This window comes from Somniosus microcephalus, chromosome 8 (genome assembly GCF_052327205.1).
Source record: "Somniosus microcephalus isolate GS21.2 chromosome 8, FLI_Smic_1.0, whole genome shotgun sequence".
In the NCBI taxonomy this organism is placed as follows: domain Eukaryota; kingdom Metazoa; phylum Chordata; class Chondrichthyes; order Squaliformes; family Somniosidae; genus Somniosus; species Somniosus microcephalus.
In genome coordinates this window covers 163,757,825-163,782,486 of record NC_140994.1, presented here as the reverse complement: position 1 = coordinate 163,782,486, position 24,662 = coordinate 163,757,825, and the positions used below count along the sequence as shown (strand labels likewise).

At 42.7% G+C, this 24,662-nt stretch overlaps 1 protein-coding gene across 3 annotated transcripts in view; it reads right to left on the bottom strand.

Annotated features, from left to right (window-relative positions):
• Positions 1-24,662, bottom strand: part of arhgef37 (Rho guanine nucleotide exchange factor (GEF) 37) — a 183,953-nt gene that overhangs the window by 15,910 nt on the left and 143,381 nt on the right. For all 3 annotated transcript variants that reach the window (XM_085995305.1, XM_085995304.1, XM_085995306.1), the window contains exons 7-11: positions 21,412-21,516; positions 16,293-16,406; positions 15,872-16,201; positions 10,500-10,622; positions 3,337-3,523 (exon numbers count right to left, since the gene is read on the bottom strand). In XM_085995305.1, the coding sequence (XP_085851431.1) occupies positions 3,337-3,523; positions 10,500-10,622; positions 15,872-16,201; positions 16,293-16,406; positions 21,412-21,516 (859 nt within the window). The remainder of the gene's footprint in view (positions 1-3,336; positions 3,524-10,499; positions 10,623-15,871; positions 16,202-16,292; positions 16,407-21,411; positions 21,517-24,662) is intronic.

Here is a 24,662-nt window from a genome sequence, read left to right as displayed (position 1 = left end):
ATCAATCTTGGCGTGCATGTAATGCCAAATTGAGTTTACATTCTCCCTTCAAAAATCGATATGTGGTAAAAGTGAATTTGTTTACTTTGTTTCTTTGCTCTCTTTCACTCTCTTCCCTCAGCCACAGGGTATCTCACTTAAAGTGAACGGTGGCTTCCCTTCACTGCTTGATTGCTTTAATTCTTTCTTCTTTTCACACACATTTATTTGCAAAGCAGACCTCCCGTGGCATTGATCATGGGTATTCTAGGGGCTGGCACACGGTTGTGACATTTAGCAGCAAACCAAGCCTGTTCTAGGTGGGCATGTCATACCGTTGATTACAAGTGATTGTTGTTGGAAGTTTTTCTGATTGGCAGCTGCTTGGCTCCTGCCCATAGGAAAAGTAAAGGCAGCAGGATACGTCTGGCTTTTCAAAATATTTTTTAAAGATCTCTACCACATAAAATTATTGCCGAGCTGTAGTAAAAAGAAATTATATTTTCTCTCTGGTCAGCTTTAAACCTTTCCGCAGGAATTTCCAGTCCAAAAATTGCTGTCAAGACAGCACTTTGTTCTGGTTATTGCGAAGTTGACTTTAATTGTCACTTTGGTCTGTTAATTTATGTTTTTTACATTTGCTATCATTTTTATTCATTTCCATTCATTCACAAAAAGCCACTCATTTATGACATTTGATGATGAAAGGTGAAGGGATAGCATTCTAACCCATTGTATCATCCTGGTCCTGCAGTGGAATGTTTACAGCTCCCACACATGCTCACTTAATTACAGATAATTAGGAGAGAGAACTGTGTTTATTTTCTAAAAACAGTTGGAATTCAAAAAACGTTTGTCATGCTCTTATTTAGTAACTTAGGACTATAAGCATAAATATAAAGCAAGGAACATGACTTTATGCTCTCTACTGCTAAAATTAGCAAATATACAAAAATATACTCTATACTCTCAAAACAAGTATTTAGCTAAATATATATTTATCCAGATCACTAGGCAACACATCCCCCTCCAAACAATTCAAGTTGTTTTTAAAGCAATGACTGTAGCCTCTGAGTAGTGATTGTCCAAACATTTGTATATAACCAGCTATTTTAATCTGATGTGCAATATCTGTTTTTATTTTAGGGCTATGTTCTAATAAGCTTGTATGAAAATACTAAGATATCCCTGGAGATAGCATTTTCTCTTAGTTGCAGCACAAGTTAGCTTTCCTATTAATTTAATTATTATTTTAACTCATGGTAAAAATTATTGAAAATATTGAGCTTTTGGCAGGGGAAATTATATTGTTCCCTTAAAGACCATACCAAGGGTTTTTCATGGTTAAGGTAAAATTATATAAACGTGAAATCAATGTAAAAGACAATGTCAAAAATAAAATGAGCTCTGTTAGCGATGGCATCACATTGCAAATCATGTGAAGCATTTTAGGAAACTTCTTTAAAGGAACAGCAATGCTTTTTAAAGTGAGCCCTCTGTTCTACAGTTTATTGATTGAATCGGACATTCACCCCTTTGGTCAGTGTTAAAATCCAGTCCAGACCCAATCTTCTTCCATTTGCTGGCTGTAAGGACCCTATGTGAAGTGCATGTCAGCAGTTTCAAGCCAGTTCCTATTAGGCATGGTCACACTCGTGCAGGAGTGGAAGATCTTCTTAGTTTGGGGCTGAGGCAGATTGTTGGGGTAGAACAAAGTGACTTTCACTCTGTATCTGGCCATGGTATTACTCACCTGGGAGTTTTTGAAGTTCAAAATAGGTGCCCTAAATGGAAAATATTTAATTTCCCCAACAATATCATCCCTCACCTTGATGAGCACAACAGGCTGAACAAGATTGGATACGTAGTACATCTCTGTTTGTTTTTGTAGCTCTGAAAGTTACAGGGAGGACTGTGAGATCATTCATTGTTAGAAATGATTAAGAGTGGATCAATATGTAGATAGAAAAGTAAAGAAAAACTAACTATTTTATCAGACAAAGCTGAGCAACATCAAAACAAAGTTTCTTTGATAGTCTATTCTGATTTTTTTTTAATTTACCATCTGAGACTTGCTTCACTCCCAATAAGTAGTTTTCTCTTTTTACTTTAAAGAAAATCAAATGGACTGTGTTCTATACATATAAAAAACCCTCAGACTCTGATGGAATGCATCACAAAGTATAGCCAGCAATGGATATTGATTCTTAACAATGTACTCTAGCAAATTATTTCTGGTGCTAAAATAAACTATTAAAGAGCAGCCGATCCATCAGACCAGATTGTTGCATCTTCCATCATGGTACTATCAATGGCTTTATGCCCTTTGTAAGTATATAGAATCTATTTTGTAATGTTCCAGGTTATTTTCTACAAACGATTTTAACACATTAAAAAAAATATGGTATGACAATAATTCCACTAATGGTATGGCCTAATATCTCAGAGCTCTTTTAAGTGACAGTATCATTATTTATTACCTCCATGTACTGGTTAAAATGTATTTTGAAAAATAATTCGAGTAATTGCTGTTGATGTGCTATTTGTGGTAAACTATTGGCCCCAATTTTAACTCGGTGGGTTATGGGCGGCTGGGTGGATGGCTGAGTTAGAAGCTCACTCGCTGCAGCATAAACAGATTTGGGCGATTTTAACTCCTGGGCCTCGAATCAGTAAAAACGTGGACGTCTGTACATTCAGCCTTCCCTTCTTACTGTGTTGCACTACTGGAAAAGTGGGCCGTGTGCCCGTCCAGCAGCGGCAGCGTGGCTGATTTTTAATGGCCAGGATTAATTAATATGCCAGTTGCTGACCCCGACCAAAAGGGCCAGGAAGTCGATGAGAAGCACGAGACCGCTGCCCGGGACTGACAAGAATGGTCCCTGGCACAAGGTAAGTGTTCCATGAGGGGAATCCTGGTGGGGGGAGTGGGGGAAGGGCAGGGGGGGGGGAAAGCCTGGGGCACTCCTACTCCTTCCAGCCCATAAGGTGGGGGGGGGGGGGAAATTAAAAAAATAGACCAACAAGGTCTTGGGTTCAATCCCCAATCTGCAGTTTGCTGATCTGGGGTGGCAGTAGATATATTACAATTGGTCTCGGTGCTCCTGGCTAAGGAGGGGGACAATCGGTCAAAATTCAATTTCTGATTTCTATGGTGGAATTGAGACACAATTGGCTGTGGTGCCCCAACCATGGGCAGCTATCTTGTCACTAATTGTTTTAGCTCAGGCATGAAGAGAGGCCACTCAGGAAGTGGAGGAGAAAATTGGGTGGGAGAGGGAAGAAAAGTACAGTGGACACGAGAATATGCCTATACACACTGCATTTCCATCTTAAACGTGACAGTGTAATTGTTACCTCCTGAATCCACAAGCCATCTGTTTGTATTTCCTTTTGTATCTGCAACGCGAAGAACTGCCACAAAATCACCTCTTTGAAGTGTCAGGTCAAGCTCTTTGTTTCCAGAAATATTACAGGAAACTTGATATATTTTGTTGGGGCTGTATTTTTTCAGAAGAATTTCCAGTTTGTCTTCATTATAAGGCTGAAAAGAAAGATATTGAAAGTCAACTGAACAACAAGTAACTGCATCGATAACAAGCAAAATGATTTCAGTACAGACACAGATCCTAAGCTAATGCTTTGATTTATTTAGAAGCCACCAAATTGCCGCAAATCTGGAGAAATGGTTTATCCACCGGATAATGACATGACTGTTCATTGGAAATGCGTAAAATCTAAGACATTGTCGTGTGGATTTTAACATAGAAACATAGAAGATAGGAGCAGGAGTAGGCCATTCGGCCCCTCGAGCCTGCTCCGCCATTCAATTCGATCATGGCTGATCATCCAAATTCAGTACCCTGTCCCTGCCTTCTCCCCATATCCCTTGATCCCTTTAGCCTTAAGAAATATATCCAACTCCTTCTTGAATATATTTAATGAACTGGCCTCCACCGCCCTCTGCGGCAGAGAATTCCACAGGTTCACCACTCTCTGGGTGAAGAAATTCCTCCTCATTTCAGTCCTAAATGGCTTACCCCTTATCCTTAGACTATGACCCCTGGTTCTGGACTCCCCGGCCATCGGAAACATCCTTCCTGCATCTAGTCTGTCCAGGCCTGACAGAATTTTATAGGTTTCGATGAGATCCGCTCTAAATCTTCTAAACTCCAGTGAGTATAAGCCCAATCGACACAATCTCTCCTCATACGTCATTCCTGCCATCCCAGGTATCAGCCTGGTAAATCTTCGCTGCACTCCTTCCATGGCAAGAACGTCCTTCCTCAGATAAGGCGACCAAAACTGCACACAATACTCAAGGTGTGGTCTCACCAAGGCCCTGTATAACTGCAGCAAGACATCCTTGTTCCTGTACTCGAACCCTCTTGCTACGAAGGCCAACATACCATTTGCCTTCTTAACCGCCTGCTGCACCTGCATGCTTACCTTCAGCGACTGGTGCACAAGAACACCCAGGTCTCTTTGCACTTCCCCTTCTCCCAATCTATTGCCATTCAAATAATAATCTTCCTTCCTGTTTTTGCCACCAAAGTGGATAACCTCACATTTATCCACATTATAGTGCATTTGCTATGTTTCTGGCCAATCACCCAACCTGTCCAAATCATACTGGAGTTTCACGACCTCCTCCTCACAGCATACCCTCCCACCCAGCTTTGTGTCGTCTGCAAATTTGGAGATATTACATCCAATTCCCTCGTCCAGATCATTAATATGTATATTGTGTACAGCTGGGGTCCTAGGACCGATCCTTGCGGTACCCCACTAGTCACTGCCTGCCACTCAGAAAACGACCCATTTATTCCAACTCTTTGCTTTCTATCCACGAACCAGTTCTCTATCCAAGTCAATACCTTGCCCCCAATCCCATGTGCCTTAATTTTACACGCTAATCTCTTATGCGGGACATTATCGAAAGTCTTCTGAAAGTCCAAATACACCACATCTACTGGTTCTCCCTTATCTATTTTACCAGTTACATCCTCAAAAAATTCCAGTAGATTAGTCAAGCACGATTTACCTTTTGTAAATCCATGTTGACTTTGTCCGATCCTGTCACTGCTTTACAGGTGCTCTGCTATTACATCTTTTATAATGGACTCTAGCATTTTCCCCACTACCGATGTCAGGCTTGCCGGTCTATAATTCCCCGCTTTTTCTCTACCACCTTTTTTGAATAGTGGGGTAACATTAGCTACCCTCCAATCCATGGGTACTGTTCCAGAGTCTATCGAGTTCTGGAAGATGACCAGCAATGCATCTACTATTTCTAGGGCCACTTCCTTAAGTGCCCTATGATGTAGATTATCAGTCCCTGGGGATTTATCGGCCTTCAGTCCCATCAATTTTCCTAACACCATTTCCCTACAAATACTTATTTCTTTCAGTTCCACCCTTTCATCAGACCCTATGTTCCCCGGCATCTCTGGGAGGTTATTTGTGTCCTCTTTTGTGAAGACAGAACCAAAATATGTATTTAGTTGGTCTGCCATATCTTTGTTCCCCATTATAAATTCCCCTGATACTGACTGCAAGTGACCTACGCTTGACTTCACCAATCTTTTTCTCTTCACATATCTATAAAAGCTTTTACAGTCAGTTTTTATGTTCCAGGCAAGCTTACTCTCATATTCTATTTTCCCCTTCTTAATTAATCCCTTTGTCCTCCTTTGTTGAATCTTAAACAGGTCCCAATCCTCAGGATTATTGCTTTTTCTGGCCAATTTATATGTCCTCTCCTTGGATCTTATGCTATCCCTAATTTCCCTTGTTAGCCACGGTTGAGTCACCTTTTTTGTTTTATTTTTATGCCAAACTGGGATGAACAATTTCTGTAGTTCTTTTTTAAACTTTAACTCTGTTTTATAGTTTCTAAGGTCTCTCTGGTGTAGCGGGGACTGTTGGTAAACTATTTAACTGTAGTGTAATTAGTGGATTGATTGATTTAATTTAAACTCAATTAATTAAAGGGTAAGTCATGGCAGGACAGCCCGGCCCTGTGATCTGCTCCTCCTGCGAAATGTGGGAACTCAGGGACCATTCGGTCTTTGAATGTTTGCCATTGCCTATCCACCGTCAACCCTTTGAGTGACATTCCCCAATCAATCCTACCCAACTCGCACCTCAGACCATCGTAGTTTCCTTTATTTAAATTTAGGACCCTAGTCTCTGAGTCAACTACTTCATTCTCCATCTTAATGAAGAATTTAATCATATTATGATTGCTCCGACCCAATGGGCCTTGTACAACAAGATTTAATCCTTTCTCATTACATAATATCCAGTCTAAGATGACCTGATCTCTGGTTGGTTCTTCGACAAATTGGTCCAGGAAACCATCCCGTAAACACTCCAGGAATTCCTCCTCCACAGTATTGTTACTAATTTGGTTAGCCCAATTTATATGTAGATTAAAGTCACCCATGATGACCGCTGTGCCCTTATTGCATGCTTCTTTAATTTCCCTTTTAATGCCATCCCCAACCTCCACCTTACTGTTTGGAGGTCTATATACCACTCCCACTAACATTTTCTGCCCCTTAGTATTTCTCAATTCTACCCATACAGATTCCACATCATCAGAGCTAATATCCTTCCTTACAATTGTGTTAATCCCTTCTTTAACCAGTAATGCTACCCCACCTCCCTTTCTTTTTTGCCTATCTTTCCTGAATATCGAATACCCCTGGATGTTGAGTTCCCAATCTTGGCCATCCTTGAGCCACATTTCTGTAATCCCAACCAAATCATATTCATTTACCTCTATTTGCGCAGCCAATTCATCCACCTTATTATGAATGCTCCTCGCATTAAGACACAAAGGCCTAGAAATTGAGTGGGGTTAGCGCCCAATTAGCGGCGCTGGAGGGCATTGCGGTAGAATTATAGCCGTTTCTGAAATTGACTTGGGCCTTACCATCGGCGTTAGCCGGTAGCGCTGCGCCGGCACCGATGACGTCATCGGTGTGCGCAGCATCCCGGTTGCCGTGGTAACCCGGCCCCAAGCCCAAATTCAGTTGCGCCCGCCTCGCCCGTGGCAGGTGCAACCAACGATTGTGGAAAGGGTTCTTACACGCCTTTGCGCTGGCGCATAAAGGTGGAGCGGCTGCCGGCCGCGTTCCCGGTGGCCGCCTGCCCGCACCTCCCTTCCCGGACTCCTGCATCACCCCCCCCCGCGGCCCTGATGTGTGTGTGTGCTGCGAGCCCGGCACTTCCCCGAGGTGCCGGGCTCAGATGTCGGGGGAATCCGCCGGTCAGTTGTCGGCTGCAGGCAGCTCCTCCTTAACAGAAGGAGGAGGCCTGCAGTTCCCCAGCCTGCCGCACCGCATCGGGTGCTGCAGCGGGGGATTAGCGCCGGAAAACCCAATTGAACACCCGTTTTGAGGCGCTAAAACCCTCCTTTAGCACCCGCCGCCGTCTGGGCCTGGCGCAACCGAATTTTCGTCGGGCGCTGCCGCATTAACGCTGGCGCAAAATTTCTGGCGCTACAGCCCTGGCGAACCCACAACCCAATTTCTAGGCCAAAGCCTTCAGGCTTGTTTTTTTTTAACACTCTTAGACCTATTAGAATTATTATTTACTGTGGCCACATTTGATTTAAACCGTTGATTTCTCTGACTGCCACTTTTGTTTTTCTCCTTCCTATCTTTTGCTTTTATCCTTGTTTCCCTTTCCTCTGTCTCCCTGCTCAGGTTCCCAACCCCCTGCCATTTTAGTTTAAACCCTCCCCCAGAGCACTAGCAAACACTCCCCCTAGGACATCGGTTCCAGCCCTGCCCAGGTGCAAACCGTCCAGTTTAAACTGGTCCTACCTCCCCCAGAACCGGTTCCAATGTCCCAGGAACTTGAATCCCTCCCCGTTGCACCATTCCTCTAGCCACGTATTCATCTGAAATATCCTTCTATTTCTACTCTGACTAGCACGTGGCACTGGTAGCAATCCTGAGATTACTACCTTTGAGGTCCTATTTTTAAATTTAACTCCTAACTCCCTATATTCCGCTTTTAGGACCTCATCCCGCTTTTTACCTATATCGTTGGTGCCTGGGTAGCTGGTTGATGAACAGGATAATAATAGATAGAGAAAACATACTAAAAAGATTGGCAATACTGAAAGTTGGTAAGTCATCTGGTCCAGATGGAATGCATCCAAGGTTGCTGAAAGAAGCAAAGGCAGAAATAGCAGAGGCATTGGTCACAATCTTTCAATCCTTTTTGGGTACAGGAGTAGTGCCGGAGGACTGGAGGTTTGCTAATGTTATACCACTATTCAAGAAAGGGAAGAGGGACAAACCAGGAAACCACAGGCCAGTCAGCCTAACATCGGTGGTGGGGAAGTTATTGGAAACCAGTATCAGGGACAACATAAACTTTCCTTTGGAAAGGCATATATTAATCAAGGACAGGCAGCATGGATTTGTTAAAGGTAAATCCTGTCTGACTAACTTGATTGAATTCTTTGATGAGGTAACAGAAGGTTGATCAAGGTAGTGCAGTAGATGTTCTATATATGGACTTTCGGAAGGTATTCAACAAAGTGCACACACAGGAGGCTTATTAAGAAGATGGAAGCCCATGGAATTAAGGGGAAAAAATGGTGATATGGATACAAAATTGGCTCAGTGACAGGAAGCAAAGGGTGGTGGTGGATGGATGCTTTTCAGACTGGGTGGTGGTTTGCAGTGGTGTTCCCCAAGGGTCAGTTTTGGGACCATTACACTTTGCAGTTTTTATAAACAGCCTAGACTCGTGTGTGGGGGAGCAGCATTATAACATTTGCAGATGATACAAAACTTGGCAAAGTAGTAGATCGATGAGGATAGTTATAGGCTTCAGGATGACATAGACAGGATAGTGAAATGGGCAGAAGCATCCTTAAAGGTGGCAGGGCAAGTTGATAAGGTGGTTAAAAAACATTTGGATTACTTGGGTTTATAAATAGAGGAATAGAATATAAAAGCAAAGAGACCATGCTAGAACTTTATAAATCACTGGTTAGGCCTCAGCTGGAGTATTGTGGCCAATTCCGGGCATCACACTTCAGGAAAGATGTAAAGGCATTAGAAAGAGTACAGAGGAGGTTTACCAGGATGTTACCAGGGATGAGGAGAGATTGGAAAAGTTATGACTGTTCTCATTGGAACAGAGAAGGTTAAGAGGTGACCTAATAAAGGGTTTCATGATGATGAGAGGTTTTGATAGAATAAATTGGGAAAATCTATTCCCTCTGGCATGTGGATCAATAACGAGAGGTCATAGATTCAAAATAATTGGAAAAAGATCTAGAGGGGAGATGAGAAATATCTTCACCCAGAGTGGTCGAGATCTGGAACACTCTAACTGAAAAGGTGTTGGAAGCTGATTCCATAAATAATTTTAAAAGGGAGTTGGACAGGTACTTGATAATGTGGAACTTACCGGGTTACAGACAAAAAGTGGGGGTGTGGGACTAAGCACAACTGCTCTTTCAAAGAGCCAGCACAGGCACGACGGGTCGAATGGCCTCATTCTGTGCAGTTTCTATGATTCTATGAACATGTGGCCAGCTGCCTGAGAGCTGCAGCAGAAGGCTCAGCCATTTTGTGAACTGAATCTCATTAGCATGCATGAGGCAAGCTACATCTTTCGAAAGGATGTCGTGATGCAGCTCACCTGCTCTGAGCCACTGCCTTCATTATTCTCGTGCAGCCCAAAGGAGCTCTCCTGCTCCTTCTGGCTGCACAAAAATCATTTCAACACTTGCCTTTTCGGGTCCCTTCTGCTGATTCTCCAGGTTTTACTAAACGGACTGTCCATGTGAGGAGGCAAGTCCACTGCTAGGAGTTTAACTCCACTAATGCCCGATCTCCACCAAGTGAAGGGAGGCAAAATTGGCCCTTATATTTTTAAACTGATCTTTTTGTAGCAACAGGTCGGATTGTTATTAGCACACATGAAAATTCTGTGTAATCTACTGTAAAAATACAGTAAATTATTACCTCCTCCCCTCCCAGATTCTAGTCTCCAGTATTTGAATTTCTAGTTGGGCATTTATTAAGCCACTTGCAACAAACACTGTGCCATTATCCTTAGGCGATTAAAGAAATATCAAGCAGAAAAGCCAAAGTATTGGCAATCAGATATCTTAAGCGGGTTGCATCTCTAGTTGGAGGAGCAAATTTCAACCATTAAATACCAAAAGGTTTGAGTATTGTTTCATTTGATCATCTCACCGAAGTACAGTAATGACACAGTGACTCCAACATGAACTGTGTTTTCACAATGCACATGATGCTGTTACATTGTCTGTTTATAAACTGATTGTAAAGCTTTCCTAACAGTTCCATAGGGGTGAAGGTGCCCTTTCAAATTCACTTTTAGTTCATTAATTGTTATCCCTTTTCTATCTGTATTATGGGATTTCTGTACAGTCACTTACTTGGATATGTGCAGGGAGCATGAATTATCTACAAAGAGGATTTTCATTTACTTTTTAAATTGCTCTACACATAACATACCTGTTCTATAGTTTGTTCCATAATTGATTCAAATATTTGGCAGATATTTTCCAGCTTTACATTTGATTCCTGCAACATTTCTTCTGTTTGTTGCCAAAAGTTGACTTTGTGGCTGAGTTGAAACTGAGAGACAAAAATGATTCAAGGACTTGCTCAAAAGTTATGATTGTTAACTTAATTACCTAAAGGTAAAGGATCTGCATTAGTGAAAATTGAAAATGATAATTCACACATTTGATAAGCAGCAAGCACACAATGCCCCTGTTTTGTAGATTAATAGGATTGGTGCTTTTCAGTGCTATTGGTTCCTCATTGAATATGATGATCTCTGGATTGTGAAGTTTTCAATGCTCAAATTTTGATAGATCAGGATTGTCATCTTCAGGGTGAATGCTGGACAAAGATGTTAGTTCAAAAAATTGTACGTATTCCTTTGAATATTTGGTTTGTTTCTTTTTGCAAAAAGAAGCAAGTGACCATTGATTTAAAATATCCATCAGCAACAAAATTGTTCATTGTGCAGCAAAAGTTTACTTCATCAAAACACTTGGCATCGCCCTGGGAGCAATCAATGTTTCAACTGCCTCCATAAGAAGACATACTGTGAGCATCACAGAAAATAGAGAAGATCTGAGGCACAAGTAATACCTTCCTACTGCTAGCCTAAATGGTTCTGTTCCTCCCAGGCACAGAGACACGCACGCTCCGAGTCCCACTGTACAAAGTTTAACTATTTAGAGCAACAAGTCAACTGGCAAAGAAATGGCCCCAATAGAACAATTTTCAGTAGAAACGTTTCAGGAACATTTAATAAGTTTCCAAAAGTTAAGACTAGAATTTTGGCTTTGGGTGCAATCGACAATCCAGGTGCAAATTGCACTCAAAATTGCGCTCGTTCTCAGAATTGATTTTATGGTTCAAATTGCCGCTCAAACTCATTTGCATAATCACAAACTTAAAATCGTCCATGAAGCAGCGCAATCGAGCAGCGTTTTAGAAGATCATTTTATTTTCTTGCATTAAAAAATATTTATTGGTGTATTGAAGAGTCGTAACTTGCAGCTTTATTAATAAAAAAAAACTAGGCATTTTTAATAAGAGTGTCTAGTCCACCACCAGTGAGTATCCCAACTTTAAATAACTGAAAATGGCTTTAAAAAAACTATACAGAACCATTTACTAGTTTCATTGGTGTACAGTAGTCAGTTTCTTAGTAAATTAAATCTTTTTTGAGATTTAAAAGGTGTCTATTACTGCCCTTGTGCCTAAAAGAACCAGCTTAATTTTAAGAGCCTCTTTGAAGGCCCACAAACAGGCGCAATTGGCGGAAACCCGCCATGATGATTAATTTGATCTGGGGGCGTGGCCAGTTTTGTGGGCGGAAACTCAATTTGCGCTGAACGTAACTTGCATTTAACATTCCGCGCTGGTTTGGCCAATTTCGGGCAAATTGCGCTAGAACTACCAGTGCAACCTAACGGAAACTCTATCCCACCAACTGGCTGTGAAATTCCATGCCATCTTCAGCCTTTTCTGTTGGTTTTCTGGCCCAAAATTGATCCCAAACCCCTCAAGTTTTCAAAATGAGACTTGAGCCTTCCTGCAGTCTGCCCACCAACTATCTAGCTACTTCATTATAATGTGAGGTAATGAGCGCCAGTCACACTGCAGCCTTAAATTTCCTGGTTTTATGCTTGCAATGCAATAGGGATAAGTTAAAAAGAGAAGTACAAGGCATATCTGCTGCCAGGATTAGTAGAGACAGGTGGAAGTGAGGATTTTTGAGCCAATTGCCGTAAGGTTACTGCAACTGAGAATAACCTTTTGGAGCGATTTTATATTTCTGCAATTTTGCCTACACTGACTACTTCTCGGTGTGTGGGACCACTGGAAGATATGAATACTTCCAATCCCACCCAGAGTGAGGGCTTCTCAGGATGGGCATATCTTTGTTTGTCGTTATCATGGAAAAGAGCAGGAAATGTTGGCAGAAAGGAGAGTGAGGCAGCACTTAACGAAAATGCATCCTATCAAATACTTCCTTTCTCCCCCCACCCCCATCAAAGAATATACATGATGCACAAGCCCTATGATGACCTTATGTGTATCAGAAGAGTGCGCTTCACCAAAAAGGTAATAGGGGAGATCGGACACCTGTAAATATAAGGGGGTAAAAATTGGCTCGCGCCCCCTTTGGGGTGATAGCTTCACCAGGGTGCTACTTTTAGCGCCCCCAAAAAGTTATCTATCCCGCACCCGAAATGGAGTGGTAGCACCCCAAACAGGGGGCGGGGCACTACTGGAAGCGCTCCCCCTCCCTCCTGGGGCGCTCCAATTCAATATCGCGGCGTAACGTGCAGCAGTGCCATGCGCGTCGGCACATAGTACCATGGTACTACAGGCCCCTGATTAAAGGAGAGGGGCCTAGCGCAGCACGCACCGGGGCCCTGCTGGGCCACCAGGGAGCGGGGAGCCGGCAAAAGAGCCCGGCACTCAAGAGGAGTGCTGGGCTGACTGATCGCAGCCGTCACCCCGCAGCAGGAGGTGAGAGGGGGCAGGTGCTGGCAGGCAGCCCAAAGAAAATGGCCACTTGCACTTTAATTATCGCCGCCCCGGATGTAAAAACGCCCCCCTGACCCTGTCAGATATAGCGTCCGGTGGTAGGTCAGCGGGTGCAAGCCAAGTTTGCAGCCAGGGTGCGAGTGGGGCGCTGCGCACGGCGATGACGTCATCGCCGGAGGCACAGCGCCACAGGGCGCTACCGTCTATCGTCGCCACTAACCTCCCACTGAATTTCGCGGGAGGCGTTAGCAGCACCGTGCCTGGGTGCTAGTGAGAGAGGGGGTGCTAACGGGAGGTGCAAACCAACCAAATTTTCCCCAAGTTCTTTTCTTTTTACTGCACGAGGACCTGCAGCCACAGTCACCTGCTCTGTCTAAGACTATGACAGTGACAACTGCACTCAACTTTTATGACAGGGTCATTTCAGGCAACCATGGAGGAATCTCTGTGGCATCCAGAGTTTTATGGATCAGCTCAGTCATTGGCATAAATCCCATGTAAAATAATGTGCTGGGGTGCTTGAAAATTAGAGTGCAGCCTTTCAAAAGCCAATTCTGGCTGAAGATTGTGGCAGAAGGCTGAGGGAGTAGCAGGTAAGTAGCAAAGTGTTTGGCTTGCTCTGTTTACTGCTAGGTATCTTGACTGGATGCCTCGAATGTTTCTGGGCCACTTTTCAAAAATGTCTACCACAGAAGCAGCTGACAGAGGCAGCCAGGGAAGGAACAAAGGCATCGCATAGAGCCACAAAAGAACAACCCACAACTTCAAAGAGTCTGACCTACAAACCCTCCTTGATGAGATAGAACAGAGGAGAGACAGACTGGTGAGTGTCCATGGGAGGAAGCCTCCAAAAAATTGTTCCTTGTGGAGGGAGGTTGCACTGGCACTGAATGCAGACTCCATGACCCGCAGAACTGCAGACCAGTGCCCTATTAAGTTCAATGACTTGACCAGGATAGGCATGGTATCATGCTGGCCACTCTCCCTTTTCTGCCTTGAGCACTAAACCATTCTTCACGATCTAGAATTAAAAGCTACATAACTCACCCTCCACAATGCACCAGACAACAAATATTTGCATTCCCAACCCTAAAACCCCTTCTTCCACTTTAACGGGGTGATATCACAACATCTCTTTCATCAACTGTCCGATACCACCTGGGAGACAATCCTTCACTTCATCCACTCAAAGACAAACTGGCACACAATGCCTGTGAGGTGCAGAACATCAGAGGGGGCATTCTTGAGTTTGAAGACCTCACAACCTATGAGGAGCAAGCCATTGAACTGATGGAATGGCACTCTGCTCTTGCTGTGGGAGATGGAAAGGTTAGCTCAGTGACTGCATACCTACAAAATCCCTGTGAAACACCACACATACACAAGCTTCCACTCCTACTCTGTCTCTTTAAATGCAAGGGGATAATACTCATCCATTCTTAGCTTGTACCTTCCCTTCCTGCAGATCTACCATAACAACAGTGGAGAGGGACTTTATATGATTAGGAAAAGAAGGAAACTTCTGATAGATGTATTTGGAGCGCCACCTTGTGTTTAGACTGGATTGAAATTGCTCAGCAGCCTCACACATTGAGCTAATATGCAGACTTTGTGTCCCTTTTAAATCTTTTAAATTATTCTGTCACAGTCTTAATATTTACATTTTAATAACTTTATATGATATGCTTTAAGCCTGGTTTTATCTTGTCAAAATAGTTATTTAGTTGAAAATTAAGTTTGCCAACCATTTTGTGGGATGTGGTACTGACAGACTAGATAATCTTGACAGACTAGATAATTTTAACAGATATATAAATCCAATTTTTCTCTTGACAGCCCAGCAAGTTTAATATTGAGTAGCAGAGCCATACAGATCAGAAAGGTCACAGTCTGATGTGCTCTATCTTCAAATGCCTGCCAGTACTCGCATGAATATTTGGCTGAGGCACAGAGGGCCTCCATCATCTGTGGAACTATACTCCAGCAATAAGTCATCACCTTCAAAAGAAATTATAATTTAAAAAAATCTTTACAGACAACAGCAGCCTTCCTTTTCCACCAGTGTTCTGATTTTCGGAACTGGCTGGTTGTTCTTCTAAAGCACGCAGCTCAGATATGGTAGTGGCAAGGTGCAATGAAAACCTTTCCCCCCTCTTTGCATTGATAATGTACTCACCTTGGCCTCAGTATGACTTTGCTCTTTTCCACACTGTGCATCCTTATGGCTTTTCTGAGTTGAACTACTCACTTCACAGCTTTGTATTAACTTTGTTGCATTGATGCCAATTTATGCTGTGTGCTCAAGCCAACTGTGAGATTCATCAATATTGCACAAAACCCTTTTCACTTCAAACTTTTAAGGCACTTTTCTATTGCCTATTTTTACTTTCCCTGTTTACGGGAGTGATCCCTGTGCATCAAAGCTTCCTTTTTAAGTCAGGTGCTGTGGCACTGGGCTCTGCTGTGTAATGCATGAGGTCGGTCTTCCCTGCTTGCTCTCCTGAAACCAACTCGGTTAGTGTGATGGCACATTTGTAGACTTACATGTCATGGGTCTATGGTGCTGTCACTTCCCTAAGCATAGGAGAATTTTTAGAGGGTAATGGGGCTGACTGAGGGAGACCAGTGCATCTTCTGTCATCTGCAACCCTGTCAGATAAAAGTACCTTTAAACAGGCATCAGGGAGCTGAGATCTTCCACAAATCTGGGCTGAATTTGAATCCGGGTCCCAGAGAGGGAAATTATAATGTTGTTACCCATTTCATCATCAATCCCTCTAATATAATTAATAATTCAAGTAAAGTATTACCTCATGCAGATGCTGGCTGGTTAATTCAAGCACATTGTTGGCTAAGTCATGATGAACAGTGATAACTGCTTGAAGAATCTGTGCATGTAGCTGTAGTACAATTCTGTTAAATCTAGGGAGCTCGGTGAGTAATAACGAATGCAGTGCTTTGTAAGTCTCCACAGCAGCCTTCTCAGCATAAGATGCATTACCTTCTTGTTTTATTTTCTCCTGAATTTTTTCATAATCTAAGAATTTATCATCATGTTTTCTAACCAGTTGTTGTGGGCCACTGAACAAACTTGTGAGGGCACATAGCGGTTTGTAAATGATGGATTCCAGTCTTCCTTTCTATTTGAAACAAAGACATTTTAATATAAGAAATGCAACTTAAGCCCACTAATACGTATGAATTGTATGTCCTTACATTGCCTTTACTTACAAATTCAGGGATTATCTGCTGGTGGAGTATTTGGATAAACTCCCGATAGCAGGCAGTAGCATGTTCATCTGCCAAATCAGATACATAATGGTAGGACCTTAGACTTTGAAAATGCTGAGCCAAAATTAAAGAGAAGACAATTAAAAGATGGAACAGTGCCAGATGTAACTGCGTGCCAAGTGTATAATGGACGCATGATACTTGGACACCAGTATACTTAATAAATACATCATAGCAATTTTGCAAAGCTTGATAAATATATCTGAGGGCAGCCATTATTTGTACACTAACTGTTTCTTCACCTTGACACCTTAAATTTAACATTGGGCTTCTGGAAATTGGATACAGGAGCCAAATAGATATTTTGTTTCAAAATCCTAGCTTTAACATTGGGTGAAGGTAGGTTTGACAGAGGGATATCAAAGATGAAAGGAAAAAGCAGTGTCCTGAGTAAAAATTAAACAATCCTTCAATACTGAACTCAATAGTCTGCTGTTAAAAGCAATGCCTTTTGAGTCTGTACATTACCTGATTATATACATTTGTCATGTTTAACTTTGGAAGTGTCTATGTTGTCATATTTCTAGGTTCCACTCTAAAATGAATTTATATGATGAATTTAAACTTAATGAATTAATATATTATATATTACGCTAATGTGATACTTGTATCAGTCTTTAGATATCACATACAGATACTGCGTCATTTGACTATGAACATGAATGAATTTACGTTAGAATGTGATGATAGTAGAAAGAGTGGTCTCTAGATATTAGAAAGAGGAGACCTTAGGCTCGGTTTTAATAGCCCTGAGGAGGCGGGTCGGCAGTGAAAATCGGAAAAAATGGCTTCAGATACCCAACCCGACTCCACGCGATTTTCGTGAGTGCCGGGTCAGCCGCTCCCGACCGGAACCGGTGGGACAGGTAGTTAAGAGCCTGTTAACTGCCTTGCTAATCCTATTTTGATGGAGGTTTCCCATTTTTGTGACTCAAGCTCCTGTTTCCCATCTTGTCAGAAACACACCAGCTGCAAGGAGACGAGTTTCTCGAACATGATTTGTAGTCATTGGTGCAGCACTTTAAAAGCGCTCCTGTAACATGTCTGACATTCAAATGCAACAACTTTGTTGTTGGAGGTTTGGGATAAGATTTTGCAAATCTACTGCTAAAGCTGACACACTTCTGCTGTTTGAACTGATTGGAATAATTTCAGGCCGCTTTGAGTGTGCGCTTGCAAGCTTCTTGCCTTAACTGAATTCTATAGCAACGGGATGGGAACCATTTACATCCTCTCATTCTGGTCATCAGATTCGGAGGAAGAGCAGCCGCAGCAGCACCAGCACCAGGAGCGCCAACCTCCTCCTCACCCACTTGATGCTGCACTGGACACAGGGTATCAGCCCCTGACAAAAGTGCTGGCCGGGGAGGCCAGTGAATGCTTCATCATGGCCAGATTTTCTTCACTTGATGTTGTAAACCCTGGCTGCCACATGATGCGCCAGGTTGAAACCATCCCACACCAGCACCATGAAGCATCCCTTTAATGTCTAAGTCATTCCATGCACACACATCACTATAGCAGGGGGGGCGGGGGGAGTTAAGACTGAACAAATCACTGGAACTCAGTAAGACACTTCTCAAGGTTGCATTTGACTGAGTGTGGCATCAAGGAGCCCTAGTAAAACTGAAGTCAATGGGAATCAGGAGGAAAACTCTCCACTGGCTGGAGTCATACCTAGCACAAAGGAAAATGGTTGTGGTGATTGAAGGTCAATCATCACAGCCCTAGGACATTGCTGCAGGAGTTCCTCAGGGCAGTGTCCCAGGCCCAACCATCTTCAGCTGATTCATCAATGACCTACCCTCCAACATAAGGTCAGAAATGGGGATGTTCGCTGATGACTGCACAGTGTTCAGTGCCATTCACAACTCCTCAGATAATGAAGCAGTCCATGCCCGCATGCAACAAGACCAGGACAACATTCAGGCTTGGGCTGATAAGTGGCAGGTAACATTTGTGCCATAGAAGTGCCAGGCAATGACTATCTCTAACAAGCGAGAGTCTAAACACTGCCCCTTGACATTCAATGGCATTACCATCACCGAATCCCCCACCATCAACATCCTGGGGGTCACCATTGACCAGAAACTTAACTGGACCAGCCACATAACTACTGTGGCAACAAGAGCAGGTCAGAGGCTAGGTATTCTGCGGCGAGTGTCTCACCTCCTGACTCCCCAAAGCCTTTCTACCATCTACAAGGCACAAGTAAGGAGTGTGTTGGATTACTCTCCACTTGCCTGGATGAGTGTAGCCTCAACAACACTCAAGAAGCTCGACACCATCCAGGACAAAGCCGCCTGTTTGATTGGCACCCCCTCTACCACCTTAAACATCCACCATCTCCACCACCAGCGTACTATGGCTGCAGTGTGTACCATCTATAAGATGCACTGTAGCAACTCGCCAAGGCTTCTTCCGCAGCACCTCCCACACCTGCGATCTCTCCCATCTAGAAGGACAAGGGCAGCAGACGCATGGGAACACCACCACATCCAAGTTCCCCTCCAAGTCACACATCATTCTGACTTAGAATTATATTGCCGATCCTTCATCGTCGCTGGGTCAAAATCCTGGAACTCCCTACCTAACAGCACTGTGGGAGTACCTTCACCACGCTGACTGCAGCAGTTCAAGGAAGCAGCTCACCACCACCTTCTCAAGGGCAATTAGGGATGGACAATAAATGCTGGCCTTAAACAAATTTTTTTTTTTTTAAACGTGCGCTCAGATCTGTCCAATAAGGTGAAAAAAAGGAAAACACGACAAGCAGAATTATTTTTTTCTAATTTTGAAACAAATTCCAGAATGTTGACTGCCAATGCTGAACATTTGAAAAAGATATTACACTGTATGACAACTCATTACCAGAAACTTCACATGAACATTGGCTAAACCTTTCAAGTGCCTACCCTTGTGTGTTGTTAGTTGGTATGCTTACAGTAGGATGAGGGTGAGTGTGAGGGGTGGCTAGTGAGATGGAGAAGTGATAAAGTAGATAGAGAGGGTTGGGTGGAGGTTCAAGGTAAGTTGGTGTCCTGGGGAGGTCTCTTCCACCCTTGGAAGGGAAGGGAACCTCCCTGCATAAGCATATGGAGGGAGTCATTGGACAGCCTGGGGGCAAGCGTTCACCTTTGTGCAGTAATTGTCAGTGTTTGCAGCACCTCAATGCTGTCAAACACTGACAGATCAACTGTCAAAATAAAATTGTGCATGGTCCCTTTAAGGAAACTGGCAGATGACACATCATCAAATGGCCTCATCAGACCCGCTTCCTGTTAATTGGCCCGGGTGGGCGTAACAAGACCAATCAAGGGAAAATCACGTCTGCAGAGCGGAGGCAGCTGGGGGCGGGAATGTAACCTGAAAACCTGCTGACCCGCCCCATCCCGCCTCCAGAATTAAATTTGCGGCCCTTGTGTCAGCTGTGCCTTTTTAAAGATTTTTTTCTCAGTTGTAAGACTGTGAGGCATTAGCCCAGCAGTTGTGGTATGTGGAGTGGGGAGATACTTTCAACATGTAGGTGCATACTTCTGTGTACCATTATAACATTATTTTTTTTAAATCATCCCTAAATAGTGTTTTGTAAATTGCACCCCCCCCAAAAAAAAGAAAGGAAAACACTACAAGCAGAATTATTTTTTTCTAATTTTGAAACAAATTCCAGAATGTTGACATCCAATGCTGAACATTAATTTCGTAAGAGTTGCCATGGAAATAAAACATTTTAGTTGAGAGTGTCTATATTGGATATGCCTTCATGTGTCAAGAGTGACTTCTAAATTTGTATTGAAGATAATGTAGTTAGAATGTTATCTCAGAGGTACGTATGATTCAGTAATCACATTTTCTATTTAATAAATTCTTTGATAAAACTATTTGTTACTTCCAGACAAATGCTGCATTTTATATTGTTCACAAAAATCTTTGATTAAGCAAAGAGTAAATCATAAACAAAAAGGGGAAAAATACTTTTAAGGCTCTGAAATTACTTTGTGGGATATTCATGTACAAACAATTAGTGTGTTTGAGGAATTAGCCTATTTATTTTAAATGGGCTAAGGCATAATTTCAGGTCCCAAATATCTACCCAGTAGCTAAGCTCATTGGTCTAACAAAGTTACCATAATGAAATGGAGCCAACATAGAGATGTACACAGCTTAGCTGGGTATAAATATTGGAAAAGAGTAGTAGACAGAACAGACACATTTCAATTGATTTACTCACAAAATATTTGATTCTAAAATAATAGGAGCAATCATTTCAACTGTGAAACTCGTTGGCATTTTGATTGGAAATAATATTAGAGACCACATGCAGTATTTAATAATAAATTCCCAATGACTGAGAATTGCTGTTATTTTTCACCTTTCTCTTTAGTTAAATTTCAGATTAACCATGCTGGTGTGTGTTAAAGTATATTATTTGCTATATAACATGCTGTACAGAATAACATTGCATCTTACTTGAAAGCATTCACCTTTCTACTAGTATTGTGATCAGTGATATATTAAAACATATTCTTAGGTGTAACAACATGTTTGCTCTTATGTGTTTGCTCTTATTCACCACCATTTAAAGAAAATCAAACAAGAAAATTAAACCACTACATACCAAATGGGGGAAAAAATGAAGTAAAATTAGCAGGGCCCAATTATATACAGTTTTCCAGCAATGTTCTTTGGACTAAGGCAGTGCCTGAATTCCTCAGTTGTGTAATGGGTTACTCTAACTCGCTTATACTCACCTCTAAATATGCAAGGATCAGACGAAATAAATGAAACAAAGAAAAAGCAACAATGATAAAGCAAAAGGGATAGAAAACTGGAATAAAAAAACCCAACTAAAATGAGAAAACAGAAGTATAATGGGAACAAAGCCACAACAAAGAAATGAAAGGAAAGAATAAATAAATATGAAAGAGTAAATTAAGAGCAAAATGCAAGTTAAATAGTAAAGGGGAATGGAAGCAAGCAAAAAACAAAAAATAAGAAACAAAAATGGGACAAGAAAGAAAAGAATATTAAAATGACAAAAAAAAGTGTAATAAGTTACCTCCATATTTGTTATGTAATTTGCAATGTTTTTCTTCAGTGTCGCAACATCTTTTTCTAGTATATAGAAAAGCTTTACTAAATCGTCATAATCTTTGTCTTTCACCTAGTAATAGATGAAAAAAGGATTGCTTCTGTTAAAACGTAAAAAGCATTGGTTGATTCACATTAAGTGTTGTGCACTGAGTGTTGTCAAACAACTCACAACATCAGATTAATTGATTGATTGATCTCAACAGTCACTTACCGCCATTACTGCCAACATTCCATTAAGAAATTTGAAGCTAGAATGTTTTTATGATACACTGGGTCTGATTTTTCACCCTCTCTGTTGGGTGAGAATGGGGCAATAGTGCAATCAAAATAGAAGCACAGAACTTCCCACCCCATTCCTCCAACATCCGTGTGGCTGCCATTTTGGTGAGGGACAAGCGCCTGCTGGAAACAGGAGGGAGCCTCATTAGCTCATGTCAATCGGGGTGCTGTAACCTCAATAGGATCCCCATACAATTTTGAAGTATGAAATGGGCAGATGATGCAGCATGCAAGCTCTGCCCATTGGTATTTGGCATGACGTGGCCTAAGCAGAGGCCCACTAAAATAAGCCAGGGTGGGGGGCGAAGTTTGTTCTGATTTTTGTGGGCTAGCTGGCCCAATATTAATCCAACCACCCTGCCAATGCCCAACCTCAGATCTGTCTACCCCCACCCCCCCGCCTCCACACAGGAGCCACCAGGTATCTTGCCCACCCTGTTTGACATGCTGCTCCAAAAGCATGAGAACCTCCAATGGAATTTAAATGAGACCCGAGCATGGAAGTGGTCTGAGGCCTCAGACCGTGAAAGTGGTCCAGGGCCTCAGATCACTTCCATCAGGCAGGCTCCAGGCTCAATCCGTCCACCACCCGCCCAATGGAATTGGTCACATGAAAATCTACCTCGCTATAACAACACCCACAAAAGAATTCTGAAGTGAGCTCTGATTCTGTAGTGACTGGATCAGAATACTCTTTAGGGATCTTTAATGACTCAGTGAGTAAACATAAAAGCATACTACAGGAAGCTCTCATTTAAACGGCACCTAAATATCCGGAATTCTCTATTAACCGGCAAAATTCTCGCTCCGAAAACAACACCTCAATAACCGGCAATGTTGCCGAGTCCGAGTCCGAGTCTCCCGCGGTGGCCAAGTTAGTCAGTGGGGGTAGTTCTCCAAACTGCCACTACTCGGCTTCTTGGCGCTGTCGGAAGTTGGAACACCTCAAAACCCCTGTAACAGGAGTCTGACTCTCCCGCACTGCCGGTAGTCTCTTCTAATCCGCCATTTTACAGGGATACTCTGTGTCTCCCACGCTGCTGGTAGTCATTGCATTGCATTACCCTCAACTGGCAGTACTGTACTTAATCAAACATCTTCCACCATCCATTTAACACAACATTCTGTAGGTGAGTACCCAATTACTGTATACTGCACATTTCTTGATTTTTTAAATTTTTCTTTGTTAAAAATAGCCTTGGTCGATAACCCTCTCCATCATCCGGAAATTTTGATAAACCAGCAACACGGCGGTCCCGTCGGTGCCGGATAAAAAAGAGTTTCCTGTATTTTGTCCTTGAACAAGACCTTGGTCAGGCCTCAGTTTGAATAGTGTGTCCAGTTTTGGTCATCTCACATGCTGGGTGATATTGAGGCTTTGGAAAGGGTGCAGAGGAGGGCCACTAGACTAATTCCCAGTTTAAAGCATCTTAGTTACCAACATAGGCTAAAAGAGCTGGGACTCTATACTTTTAGAGAAGCTTAGATTTAGGGGTGATCTGATCGAGGTTTATAAGATGATGAAGGGAATAGATTGTGTTAGAGTTGACAGTTTGTTCCAATTAAATAGGTTAGGGGGGACCAGGGGGGTCACAATCTTAATTTGTATAAGGCCAGATCAAGGTTAGATGTCAGGAGATGGTTCTTTTCCCATAGAATAGGGACCTCTGGAATAGGCTGCCGTCTTGTGCCTGATTCCAACCTGTTTCTGGTTGGGGCAGAGATCGCCTATTACAAAAAGTGGTAATGCATAGGATTATCAGGCCCAGAGTGATCTCCTGGTCTAGTTTTGATCGCCTAAGGGATTGGTGAGGAATTTCCCAGAATTTTGTTTCCCAACTGTGTCAGCTGTGGCTCAGTTGATAGCACTGTCACCTCTGAGTCAGAAGGTTGTGGGTTCACGTCCCACTCCAGAGAATTAAGTACAAAAATCTAGGCTGACACTCCAGTGCAGTACTGAGGGAGTGCTGCACTGTCAGAGGTGCTGGCCTTCGGATGAGATGTTAAACCGAGGCCCCTCTGCTTTCTCAGGTGGACGTAAAAGACCCCACGGCAGTATTTCGAAGAAGAGCAGGGGAGTTATCCCTGGTGTCCTGTCCAATATTTATCCCTCAATCAACATCACTAAAGCAGATTATCTGGTCATTATCATATTGCTGTTTGTGGGAGCTTGCTGTGCAGAAATTGGCTGCTGCATTTCCTACGTTACAACTGTGACTACACTTCAAAAGTACTTCATTGGCTGTAAAGCGCTTTGGGATGTCCGGTGGTTGTGAAAGACACTATATAAATGCAAGTCTTTCTTCCTTTAAATTGGCTAGGGTTTTTATCTGGTTTTTCGCCTTTCCCAGGAGATCACATTGTTTTTGGGTGGGTTGGAGATTGTATATATTGTGATACACAAAGATATCACAATTAGGTGGGACAGGCTGAATGTACCAGAGGGTCTTTTCCTGTCCGTCATTGTTAGTATATTCGTAGATCATAACAACTCGCTGCGTAATGCATAGTGTGAAACTATATGAGCAATTTAAAGTGGGACGGTCTCGGATTCTGTTCCCAACCTGTGCTGATCTGGCTGATCTCGGGTAGATCAGCAATAGGGATGCTAAAATTGCCATACCGACCTTGGACAAAGAAGGGAAATTTCAGGCAGGATTCGTACTCCTATCCAGTGTTAGGTACAGGAAACTCTCAATTTACCAGCACCTAAATAACCGGAAATCTCTGTTAACCGGCAAAATTCAGGAGTAGGTTCAGGTAAGTTTTACTTCATATTAGTGGCCGTTCCTGGATCTGTGGCTGTGTAATCGGGGTTCCTGCACTTGTTGCTAAGCAACAGGGACGCTTGGTCTGTGGCCGGGGTTCTTGCACCTGTTGCTCGTACCTTTTAACTATACCTCTCTGTAATCCGGACTTTTTGATAAACCGGCACCA